This window comes from Tauraco erythrolophus, chromosome 7, assembly GCF_009769465.1.
Source record: "Tauraco erythrolophus isolate bTauEry1 chromosome 7, bTauEry1.pri, whole genome shotgun sequence".
NCBI classification, from domain to species: domain Eukaryota; kingdom Metazoa; phylum Chordata; class Aves; order Musophagiformes; family Musophagidae; genus Tauraco; species Tauraco erythrolophus.
In genome coordinates this window covers 46,391,636-46,404,449 of record NC_141471.1, presented here as the reverse complement: position 1 = coordinate 46,404,449, position 12,814 = coordinate 46,391,636, and the positions used below count along the sequence as shown (strand labels likewise).

Genomic DNA, 12,814 nt, shown 5'->3' with positions numbered 1-12,814 from the left:
AAGTACCTCACAGCTGTATGCTTCTCTGCGCCATGCAGAAACGTGCAGAAAACCACTGGCAAGAGCTGGCCTAACCCTGCGTTTGGGAAATGGGGAGGAGAGTTGAGAGTGGTTTTTTTCTTGTGCCATACGGGATACTCAGAAATAGCTGTTAAAACTGCTAATTCTTCATCTTCAGCTGTTTAGAAATCACACATTCTAGCATGTTAGTATGGTGATTGGGCTTTGTGAAGTTCAGTTGCCATACTGAGCCCAAAAATAGAGCCTCAGCAGCTGAAGAAGCTTCAGCAGATGTGACATGTTTAAGTCTTTTCTGAGCTCTTTGTCACAGTACTTGGTGTATTCCATTTGTTAGCTAGTCATCCTGTATTTACTCCATGTAATACACAGGGCTAGAGTCATGAAGAGAAGCTGTTGAGATGCCCATGTGGGAACACCAGAACTGAGAACAGGGAGAGCCATGCCTCCAACCAGCTGACCAGTGGAGGTCCCCAAATTATGCCGCAGCAATAAACCTCACCACCCTTTAAATGAAAACGAGTCTGCCTCCTTCAGAGGTTTGAGATCTTCAGCTGCTTTCCTATTCCTTTACTTCCTTCTCCTGCGCCCTCTGAGAAGAAAAGCAAAAAACCCCACAACTGCATTTATGAACGTGGGAAAAGGAGAATGTTTATTCGGGACAAGTCAGATCCGTGGTGCTCTGCCACTGACTCCGAGCTTGAGGGATTTCGCCTTTCGCGTTGTACCATAACACAGCACAAAGCCAGTGCCGAAGAGCCACCGTAGCATCGCCTGATGAAAACCGTGATGCAGCCCTGGCCTGTATCCACCTTATTGCAGTGGCTGGCATTTACTCAACGGCTGCAAGGAGCTCCAGTCACGCTTTTTTGTAAATTATTTCGACATCAGTGGCAAGGAGGGGTAATTGTGCCGTACAGCTATACTGCGCACACTCTCATCCCCTCTAATGAGGTGGCTTTCCCAACTGGATTGGTACTGCTTTTTGGTCACTATGGTGGGTATCTTTGGAGAAGGTGTAATGAGGGAGAAAACTAGGTCACTCATCACTAATCTACTGCCACCCATCTCCCACTCTCTGCCTGGCTGGAGATGTTACCATAGCTCAGGATCTAACTCCAGGGCTGCTTCTCTGCCTTCAGCTCTGGTCCTGCTGTTCCAGCAGAGGCCGTGGTGGGGGTAAGAAAGACTTTTCTTTTTGGAAAACTCCATCAGGTGTAGCACATTAAGCAGAAGGAAACGAACAGGCATACATCTGGAATGGGATTTCCATTACATCACAGCCAGCTAATTACAGTTATTTGCATTAAACAGGCTTGTTATTTATCATAACTGTTGTTTTGCTTTACATTCCCTCTTTAAAGAAAAGATACTGTACTTGAAAGACAGTTCTGATGAAAAGGGTAAAGAGCACCTGCAGTTTGTGTGAATAGTAGCATTGGTATGTTTTAACATAATGCTTGAAGTATTTTTAAGCTATCAGGTCCTATGCTGTTGTCCAGTTTTCATTCCTTCTCTGTCACATAATCTTACTGTACCTGTAGCTTTGCTGATGTTTTGCTTTTCCTGCACCTCCTCTATTATAAATAGATATATTAAGTGGCCTAAATAAGTTAGGTTTTAAATGGCAAGCTAGTCTTTATCATAGAATCATAAAGGCTAGCTTGCCACTTAAAATATAAATGGTAAGCTAGCCTTTATAATTCATGCTTCACTGATATGTATTTCCTGGAGAAGGCCTGAACAGGAAAAACAACTCTCAAAGACAGCAGTAACTAGAAGGACGTTGCCACGTATTTTATCTTTTGTAGGCTTGTCTTGTGCAGGAGTCCTGTGACTCCTTGAAAAGCAGTCTCTTCTCAAGATGGTTGTCTTTTAATGCTAACACCTGTGTTCATGATCGAGCAATGCTGCCTTAAGACATTGGTAAAGATTCAAAAGAGATTAACTGCGAAATGGCCTTAGATGCTACCGAGCACCTTAAAAGGAGAACGGACAATTGCTTCTGTCTCCCTTAAGTCGTGTCTCCCTCAGACCACACGTAGCCTAGACACACGCTTGGTGGCTTTGCAATTACTCAGCCAGTTTTGAGATATTTTCAAGGAAGGAAACAAAACAAAAAGGGAATTTCCTTCAGAAGAGAGATGCCAGACTCTGTAACGTAATCTTATTTATAACGTACTAATGTAAAAAAAAAAACCCACAAAGTAACGAAGGCACTGAGGGGCTCACAAGCGGCAACAGTAAATGTTACTGACCGCACCTGCCTGCCCAGCCCTGCACTGGGATGGTGCCAGCAGAGCCACCGTGGGCTCACCCCCACGCCAGGCAGAAGCGAAGGGCACGCCCGTGGCGGTTCCGTGCTTATTTTAGTGGGAACTCCCATGCCTTGGGAGTTACGGGACTTGCCCTGCCCATTTGCCCACCAATGTTTTCTCTCATTGACAACAAGGCAGGTAAGCAGGGACAGCTTTGCCTCAAAAAATCCTTCTCGTGTCGTAACCTTGTGCGACAACGGGAAGTAAATTACCTTGTAAACTCTTCTTAATTAGCGCCCCTTCGAAACTGCGAACAGGCCCAGGCCTGAGACGGCCCCCGCCCCCACGCAGACCCCTCCGCCCGCAGCCCCGCGCTGCAGGAGGCGCCTTTGTGCCGCCGCGCTGCCGCCTTCTCCTTCCTCTTCTCCTTCCTCTTCTCCTTCCCCGCCCTTCCTGCCACCGCCCTCTTCCCTTTTGCTTTCGCTTTGCCCCTGCTGGCGGCGCGGCCATGGACAACGGCGCCGTCTACAACGAGACCACCGAGCCGCAGGCCAAGGCGCCCCACCGCCCCTTCGGCTGTACGCTGCGGCACCTGCGGGGATGGCGGCTGCCGGTCAAAGTTCTCCAAGCGGTGAGTCTCCTCTTCTCCTCTCCTCAGCGCGGCGGGGAGCGGGGCCCCCGCCTCCACCGGCGGCGGTCGTGTCTCCCCGCACCCCCGTGGCCGGGGTCGTGCCGGGCCTTGCGCGGAGCGAGCCCCTCGTGGCAGAATGGCTGCCTGGAGTCGAGGGAGAGGCCCAAAGCCTCACCGAGGTGGCCGCGGGCGGGCGGGGGTGAGCCGCGCCGCTGGCCGGTCCCGCTCCCGCCGCGCCGCCGCCCGCGCGCGGTGCAGGCGGCCCTGCTCGGGGCACGCGGCCCTGCTCGGGGCACGTGCCCCTTCGGGGCAGAAGCGAGCGTGCTGCGGTGACCTCCGGCTTTAGGGCAGCCCCTTGGATCTGGAAAATTCAACTTCAGTGGCGCAGCGCACGTGCGGGGGGTGGTGGCCGTACGCGGGCTTCGGGGGAGCTGCTCCTGCGGGTCAGGAAGGGCTCGCTCCGCCGGAAAGCCGGGCTTTGCAACCAACTGCCTTTGCCGTTGGTTGGCCACTAAGGCTGTGCAGGCTGGTAACGCAGATGGAAAGCGGGAATGGTGTCTTATAACGCCACCGTCTCTATGGTTCCAGGTTATTTTGTGGTGGGGAAGTAACAGGCTTGTTCCCTTTTCGTGTTCTGGCTACAGGAGCAGGTGCTGACATCTGACGGCTGCGTGCGTGGTGCAGCCAGGCTTCGGTGCTGCAGCCGGCGTGGGTCGGTGGGCTGCTGTCGTTGTGGTTTAAAATGGGAGGGAACCCTCACGGGAAACTTAGTGTTTTCTTCTGAGGGCCACGCTGGATGAAAACAGGAGGTAGAAGCCTTCGGTTGAACCTCAGGGTAGGGCAGTAGAACTGGGAAGGGCTGGCTGGGTCATCAGATCCAGATCCCCCTTTCCTGCAGTTGCTGCAGCCCATTTGTAAGCTTATCGCGCTGCACTGTCTGTGCTTGTTTCTCCCATGATTCATGGTAGCAAATTGCATCACAAACGTGCAGTGTTGATGATGGCCTATTGTACGAAACATCACAACGCATCACTTCGTGTTGGGCAGTCCTGTGCCTAGCAGGAAATAAAAGGCTTATGTTCTGCTTGCTTTTTGATACATGTAACCTTATTCCTGAATGCATTCAGCAGTTGGGTGCGTGATTCAGACTCATGTTTGTTCTGGGCTCTGCGATGGGCTCTTCCAAAACGTGCCAGTGTGACTGCTGATAAGATGCGAGGAGCATCATTCTTAAGAAGGCAGGGAAGTAGTGAAACCAACAGTGGGAAAGGGCAGCTGACTGTAAATATGTGTCAGGGTATGTTTTCCAGCCAACAAAGTGGCTTTTTAGTCAGATGTCTCATGCTTATGGGAATTGTAGGTGATTTCCAACCCTTTCTCGTTGTTTCACCATTGCAGAAAAGAGGACATTTGCGTTTTAAACCTTGTCTTGCACACAGTCAAAACTCTCAACCAGAAATGTAAGATTCTTGAGTGCTGGTAAAGGTAACAGTAATGCTGCCAAAAATAATGTTTGTATTTAAAAAAATCACACCCAAGAATACTTTAAATAAATATAATAGAACATAAACTTATAATTCATCTACTGGAGATGAATAAAGTAAGATCTGCTGACTGTTGCTCCCAGATAAGCAGATCACATATAAGTAGTTTCACCAACTAAAATAAACTATTACATACACAAATTTACTGGTGTACCAAAGTCTTAAACTGTTTACCGGAACAGAGGAATTATTTTAAAAGCTTTCTAGATAGGAAAAAGGAAAATTGTTATTACCCTTAACAGGATGGGGGATTGTTTGATATAGTTCTAAAGAATTAGCAGTTTATGGCCTGTACCTGACCTTCAATAAGAAGAAAAAGAACGTTGTCATCTTAGCCTGCCTTATTAAAGCATTTTGGGCAGATGAAATAAGGAAAGTGTAACTGCCAAAAGGATGCTGGGAGGCGTGCTTATTGCAAGGTTTTCTAGATTATTTGTTATTTTTTTATATAGGTGGAATGTTTGTGTTACTCCATGACTGGTTCAAATTCTGCATAAAGGTAGGTGGTACAGCGCGTATTGTGCCAAGATATTGAGGCAGAAACAAATTCTTATCTAAAGCAGAAATACTTGTCATCAACTATTGGTTAACAAAAATGCCCTAACTGGAAAGGAAAATAGTAATTCAGTCTTAAATAATTTCTGTTCTTTTTCTGAGCTATTCACTTCCTATAGCAGCCCTGATTGTGGAGACTTACGGAATTAATATATGCACCCACCTGAACTAGAAGATTTTGTGCTGGCAATACCACTGCCGAGCATTTTCACAACCCTGTTGGAAAGTTCATTCATCTCCTTTATTTTCATAGCATTCTTTTGTGGCTTTTCGCTTACTAAATGTAGAAAATTGACACTTGTGTAGAAACTTCCAACAGTAATGTCAGTATCAATTAATAACTTCTGGCTGGTAAGGGACAGGCAAAGATGTTTAAATTCTGGCGTACATACAGACAGAGAGGACTGATAATTAGAAAAAAAAAAAAAGCAAAATTTAGAAATCGCATCTCCAATGATGCTTTTCCCTTTACAGTGACCAGGAAGGCAAGCAGTGCATGCACATGGCAAGGTGTGGATTTCCTGCAGGAACCAGGGAGCCTGGTGCTAGCCTGTCTGTGTCCCCATGCACCTCTGCAGCCCATGCACGCTCTCAGCTGTGCCCTGACCTATCTGCTGGGTAACTTCTGCCTCCCCACCAACGCTGGCACTGCATCTGCAGCAGTGCAGGGCTCTGGGAGAGAGGGAAGGAAGGTGGCCCACGGTGGCTGCCTGCTTTTGTCTTCAGGTGTTGCGCTGGGCTTCAGGGTGGAAGAAAATCTACCTGGAAGGTTTAGGTCTCAAGAAAATGAAGAACTACTGAGCTGCCCTTCTTCACTCGTTATTGACGGCTCAAAGAAAAGCAGTAGTGATATTCTAGGCATCGGCTGCTAGGGATTCTCCATGGGATCGGTGTGGAGAAGCAGATACAAAACCAAAACAGAGCTTTGGCTGCTTCACATAAGCCTGTAGAGGTCTGTGCTTGTCTCAGGACTAATGCTGAAGGACGAAGGTGGATCTCTGGCAGAACAGTTCTTGGGAAACTAAATGAAATGTAGAATCTCCTGGCTTGTTTAAAGCAGCTCACATATTTATACTGTATCTAATAGTGGGATGTTACTAAAAGGCAGATGAACAATAGAGGATATAATCTTCTGGCTAATACTAGAAAAAGCTTCTTTCTATGTTATATAGCTGTAACTGTATAAATCAAAGTTAGGAACTACTCTTTTAGTGGTGTTTACTCTGTTTTCCTACTACAAAAAAAAAAAATAGTTTTAATCTCTTTTGTTTTCTCATAGTGGTATCAAGAAGCAAGTTAAGAAACCCAAGCAGAGCTCTCTGGCAGCTTATAAATGTGCTGTTGATACACTGCTTTAACCAAAGTTATTCAAGCCAAAGCTTTTTTAATGATGTACTCTATTTTGTTATTCAGCTTATTAATAAAAAAATGAATATTGACTTGGACAAGTCCCACATAGGACTCCACTTGGTAAATATAATTTGTTTGACACTGAATCCTTTATAGGTACTCTTTAGGTGGGATTTTCTTCCACTTGTTTGTACACTCAGTGGAGAGTGGTTTTTTTTCAGTTATTTACATCATAATTATGGTTATCTGGGCTTATAAATTCTTTTTAAGGGCAGAATTATTTCCTTTCTGTTCTGTTTCATCCCAGGTGAAAGTGATGGCATTCAGTTTTCAGTGCTGATAGACCTAGAACTATGCATGAAAACATATCTCGCACTTTAGCTGACCTTGTGAAAAATGCAAAATTGAGTCATTGGACACAGCTGTAAGCAAATCTTTTGAAATGAAAAAAAAACCAAACCCAAACATAAAAATTGAAAACTTGGAGTTCAAAACATGCCTTGGACACCTGTGTAGTCACCGTTTTAGGTGTGAGGGCTGCTGAGAAGTTTGCCTTGCCAGCCACTGGGGAGAGAGAAAGGAAATATGTGGAGGTCTGATAGTAATATTAGTTTCCCAGCTCGGGTTCTTTCTGAGATCCTGTTTACTCTATGTGATTCCAGTGTTTTCAAAACACGATGCTTTGAAGTGCCCTTCTGAGGTCTGGCTTAGCAGAGGGAATTTACAGTTCCCATGTGCTAAATTGCTGTTCTTGGTTTTACTGTCAGAAAACTGAAACCAAAGTCTGGTGGTTATTTTCCAAGAACAATTCTGAATTTTAGAATCCGATTTATTTTTTTTTTAAGAAGAACTGTCAACCACATTATTGCCCATATACTCTTATTAAAAATGGGATCGTCAGTCTCAATTTTATGACCGAGTCTGATTACTAGTAATGGTTTTGTTTTAATTTAGTGAACTCCTTACTACAAGGATATATAATCCTGCATCAACTTTATGGGATGAAGGAAACTGGCAAGAAATGGCCAAAATGAGAGAACATTTAAATAAAGCAATATGCTTTCTTGATCAATTAAATAGTAGAAAATCCAGCAGTAGATGTGTGGTGACCGTACAGCAATTAACACGAGTTCTTTCCTCAAAACATACTGTGGCAGGAAGGTGAACATAAGCTTCTGCATAGATTAAACACTGTCCAACATAGCTTAAACATAGTTTTAAGTTTTGGTTCCTACAAGTACAGCTGAGCTTCTGTCGTTACTGGATCATAAGCACGTGAGCTATTAGCTACATGTACTTTCTCTGAAGTTTGTCAAGGGAGGTAATGTTGGCTCTAAGTCCTCAGGGAGGTAGCTGACTGTGCCAATGCTGTCCAATTTCCCCCTCCGCCCTGAACCCAAACGCATTTAAAATGAAGTGCAGTTGTAAGCAGTAAGCAATAGCATTTTTGTTTGTTCTGAGCAGGATGCATGCTCTCCACGCCGCCTGCCTTGTCTGCTTCCAACTGCCAATTGTACAAAACCACAAATCGGGAATCTTGTCTGTCTAATCAAGAAGCCTCTGTTTGGCAGGGTGTGCTCAGCTTACCTGAGTGTAGTTTATTGGCTGACTTTATCAGCAAGTGTAAACCGTGTCAATATATAATTATTTCTGCCTGTAACAAAATAGTGCAGAATTTTATGGAATTCTTTGTAGATTGAGGATTTTCCTTACAGCTGTCTTTATTATAACGTTCATAACAGAGACATCTGTTCGAAGATAGTAGAGAGTTGATCCAACTCAAGTACGTTATTTGTTTGCAGATTCTCTCTCTTGTGGCTGTTATTTGTGAAGAAATTGTGAAGAATTGTATGAAGTGTGGTGGACTTTATTTCTTTGAATTCACAAGCTGCAGTGCCTGTCTTTGGAGCCTCCTGATCCTGTGTGTGTATTGCACTGATTTATATCCGACATTTGGTGAAGATAAAGTACGGAGAGTGGTAAGGATTTTTTTTTTTTTAAATAAAACCATTTCGTGTAAGTGCTTAAAGACTACTGTGGAGTAAAAAGGCTATGCAGAATGAATCTCCTTTTGGTCTTTATTTAAAGGGTAGATTAAAGTAGTTTATAGTTAAAAAATGAGTCAACTTTGAGAGTCTCCTTTGTATATTGACAACTGTTCCAAAACGATCATGTTGGTTTTCTGCGGGATTTTAGGATTTGTGTGAAACTCTTTCACGCAGACTAATGCTGCTGTGTAGTCCTCGCATACACGCAAATACTCAGAACACAGTTTACTGCCAGCATGATACTTGTAACTTGCCTGTTTACCCTATCTATTTTCCTTCTGGGTGTAGCCTGCCTCGTTTTTGGTAATAATAGTATTTGTTACAGTTTATGCTTTTATATTTCAGAAGATAAAGCAGTGGTACAAAGTTCCTGTGTAAAGTCAGTAAGAATATTTCAGTGTCTTATGAGCATCCCTTCCTATTTGTCTTCAGAGGAAACGACTTTTTTTTTTTTTTTTTTTTCCTGTGAAGGTACAGATAAGGGAGTGTAGTAAGAGATTTGAATGAGCACATTTACTTACAGGTTTCTGGTTTCTTAGATGTTTTACGTAGGGAATAATGCTAGCATGGTTCACCTGAGCCTGAATTGGATTGTGAAAGAAGTTAGATGAAATGAATGAAACACTTAAGACAAAAACAGGGGAGTATGTACTGCAGACTCTTTTAAATAGTTGATAATGTTGAATGTTGTTTGGAATATAGCTGTAAAATATATTTTCTGAAGCTCCCATTAGCGTCAAAGTTTCAAAGCATAAATTCACTAGCAGAGTAACTCAGCTTCTGTTACAGTGCTTGTTCTTTTTCAGGTAGTATATCTACAATTCTATAACATTCATGTTTTTACATTTGCAGAATTTCTGGGCCATGCTGGCCATAGGTGTCTGTTTTCTGTTAGCGTCAATAGTGTTTGCTGCGACCAGCTCTGGGTCTCCTGTTGAAACTGCTGCATATGTAAGTCTTAAAATTGCATGATTTACTTTGTATTTATCTTGTGTGTTGCCATGGTTTAGCCCAGCCAGCAGCTAAGCTACCACACCGCCACTCACTCACTCCTCCCCCTCAGTGAGGTGGGGAAGAGAAAATTGGAAGAAAAGGGTAAAACTCGTGGGTTGGAATAAGGACAATTTAAATAGGACAGTACAAAAAAAAAAAACAAACACACACGCACAAAAAAAAAACACACAAGAAGGGATAATAACCACAATAATACTAATAAAAGAACACTACAAAACGATTGCTCACCATGTGGAACCCAGACCCTGGATCCCAGCCCGTGATGCCCCTCCCCTGGCTAGCTCCCCCAGTATATATTCTGAGCATGACATCATATAGTAGGGAATGGCCCCGTCTAGTTTGGGTCAGATGCCTTAGCTGTGTCCCCTCCCAGCTTCCTGTGAAAAGTTAACTCTATCCCAGTCAAACCCAGGACATACGTTCATTTCTCTGCCCTCTAAACTTCACTCAATTTGCAGGGAAGAAACTGGGCAGGGAACAGAACTCAGTGCAGCACAATGTTTTGAGAGGAATTAGCTATTTCAGACCTTCCAGAAACTTACCGTAGGAAATCCAAAGAGCAGCCATTCCTCAGCATGGCTGGAAAGCTTCTTTGTGCACTTGCAGCTCCCTAGTGTTTGCAGCTTGCTTCTGGATTCCTCAGACTTCACGTCTCCGTATTATTCCCTGTCATCTGTCACTGTTTCTACATTGCCATTTCTCTCAGCTTCCCCAGTTCTCTGATATCCTCATCTCTGAAATGGCTGCTTTTTCCCTCAATTTTCCATAATGCCACTCCCTCACAAAGTCAGCATGAAACCATGTCTTTTGCCAGGCATTATAAAGCATATGTGGAGAATGCTGACTAGCAAAGGCTGCAAAAAGAGCAGCAGTTTCCTCAGTGACAGAAATAGTTAGAAGAGCAACAGGGCATGCATCTCCCGAGGAACGCTGAAGAGGCTCAGGGCAAGGCACTGAAGATGCTTTGGGATGCTGTGGATGTCATAATTACTCATTTGACACTTCTTTTGAATAACCTTGGAATTGTGAATATGTGAGTTAAAAAGATCAAATTTTGGTTTTACTCTTGAATAAGAAAAAATGAGTTAGAAAAGAAAGAAAAATAATAATTCTGTCCGACAGGCAGCATGAGCTATTAGAGGTACATGCTTTTGTATAGTCATCTTCTGTGATGTTGATATATTCAGATCTAATGGTTTCAGTATAAAGTCTTTCAAGTTTTTTTCTGGAGCTGGAAAAACAAAAACTGTCGTGATTTAAGACTTACTAGTGTCAAATTGCTTTGGAGCAAGTCAGTTATGTAAAATTTAGGTAGAAGTTAGGATAATGCATATGTGTGTTTCCTTGTTTGAAAGAAACTGCTAAAACCAGCCTTCTCCTTAGCACTATCTTGCCATGACTAACAATGAAATGTCATTAAAAAAACGTCATTTCATCTCCCCTTGCTGACCCAGTAAGGACTTGCTTAGGCTCCCCGGATCTTATCTTCCTTCACCTTCCATGTGTTACTCTTCTTCACTTACTCCCTTTAATCAGAAGCCATCGCTTAGATAACCTCTATACCACCAATGCCATGCTTCTTTAATAACTAACTTTTGCAATAAAATTAATACACTTTTGCTATGAAGGGCTGTTTAGAATGTGTTCTAAGGTTCACACTTGATTAAGAGAACGAGAACTGTAAAACTTCTGCATTAAATGTGGTAGAATGATGATGTCTGATCTGTTGTGAATTTCAATGGAACTACCAGTTTACAGAGGACTGTAATATTAATATGGAAGCATTATTAATATATATAAATAGTCCAGCAAATCTCTCCAAACAATGTCAGAATATTGTTAATGTTTGTATGTTTTAAAATCATATGTTTCTTTCACTTTCACAGGTACTTGGACTTCTTGCAAGTGGTGTGTTTTTAGGTGAAGTTCTTACAGAGAAGTTTGCCTGTCAGAAACAAAACATCAACAGATGCTCTGAAAATCCTGGCAACACTCTCACTGCCACAGAAAATCAGCCACTGAATAAACAAAGCTAACTTTCTGGAATTCTTTCCTTTTTTTTTTTTTTTTTGAATGGAGCAAACTAAAATGAACTTTTAGTGCAGTCTAGGTAACAACTCCTGTTTCTTCCCTCTAATTGATTTCATACGCATTGCTCATCACAAATTTTTATAGATCCTTGGGTCAAGTAATGGCATTTTGAGTGTCATGTTCTTAGGTAATGGGTCCTGCTTAACAACTGGTCCTGCCACCTGTCCAGGTGACATACACTGAAAAAATCTTGTGTCTACGTAGAATAACTTAAGGACAACAGTGTGCTGATTTGATTTTGGCAGAGGTGACTAGTAAAGATTAATGTGCGATGTATAAATTCTGAGCTATACCTTAAAGATATTTTCTGCATAAATGGACCAGATATTCCTGTTACCAGTTATAAATTAGTACAGCAGAATTCATTCTTGTACTTACTGGTCAAACTATGAATGTAAAAGGGATACCTAATTGAAGCCTTACAGAAATCCTTATCCTTACGTAAGGGATTTGGTTTTGGTTTTACTATTCATACATCTCAAGTTCTGTCTGTGGAAATCAGCTTACGGAATAGCGAGTGTAGGAGTTTTACGGGGAGGGTAACATAATGGTATATTAAGGAGACAATTTTGCACCCCATGATTTCAGTTTGGAATTAAATGCCAGAATCTTCCTTCAGATTGTGTCAAAAGCTCTAAAAGTTGCAGGAAGAAACTTGAAAAGCCAGCTGTGAGGAGAAAAAGATGAAGCACTAGTACTTTCACAAAGTAACTCCAAAAGTAGCAATGTGAACATCAATGGGAAAAATGTTACAGCACATTGGTACTATCCTGGTGAATATAACTTTCAAAGTTAATACCATACACAGCCTGTTTATGCGTAGTCAATGGCAAGTTTTGCCAGGATGGTTATGGACCCCATGGTTTTCTTTGTTTATAAATAAGGCACTAGCTTGACACTTCTTGCTACTGACTAGGTCAGTTGGTAAACAGGTAAATAAGCACTTGTACCCTTGATTTGTCTTAAAAGTGACAGGCTGTAGGACTGCCAAGAAACACTACTGATGCAACACATATCAGACAAGTGGTGGACATACCAGACCAGTGGTATGTATGGCTGTAAAAAGTGAAGTGGTGAAAAGGCGTTTTTCAGATGTCTGAGGTAGAAGCAAGACTGCAAGACTTCACTTAAGAGGAAAGCCTTCAAAAGTACAGCAAATTGCTCTAAGCCAGGAGATGTTCCAAAATACCAAAGCAAATGAGAAAAAGCTGATTATGCAAAAACAATTCTTGTTGGAGTGCTCGTGACATTTGCTGTGCCTTCCAGGCATTAAGTCCGTTTCATCAATACCCTACAATGACAATT

General features: G+C 42.8%; 1 protein-coding gene across 1 annotated transcript; it reads left to right on the top strand.

The window, feature by feature from the left end:
- Positions 1 to 2,776: 2,776 nt before the first annotated feature.
- Positions 2,777 to 11,464, top strand: CMTM6 (CKLF like MARVEL transmembrane domain containing 6). Its single transcript, XM_086614214.1, has 4 exons — positions 2,777 to 2,907; positions 8,159 to 8,335; positions 9,257 to 9,355; positions 11,305 to 11,464. Exons 1-4 carry the CDS (start codon positions 2,785 to 2,787, stop codon positions 11,452 to 11,454), a joined length of 549 nt encoding a protein of 182 aa, XP_086470340.1. The 5' UTR covers positions 2,777 to 2,784; the 3' UTR covers positions 11,455 to 11,464.
- The last annotated feature ends 1,350 nt before the right edge of the window (positions 11,465 to 12,814 follow it).

Bases quoted from the DNA above. Each gene is read 5' to 3' on its own strand.
- CMTM6 (XM_086614214.1), top strand. From the start codon at position 2,785: ATGGACAACGGCGCCGTCTACAACGAGACCACCGAGCCGCAGGCCAAG. The intron at 8,336-9,256 runs GTAAGGATTTTT...TTACATTTGCAG, and splicing joins AAGATAAAGTACGGAGAGTG to AATTTCTGGGCCATGCTGGC. The intron at 9,356-11,304 runs GTAAGTCTTAAA...TCACTTTCACAG, and splicing joins CTGTTGAAACTGCTGCATAT to GTACTTGGACTTCTTGCAAG.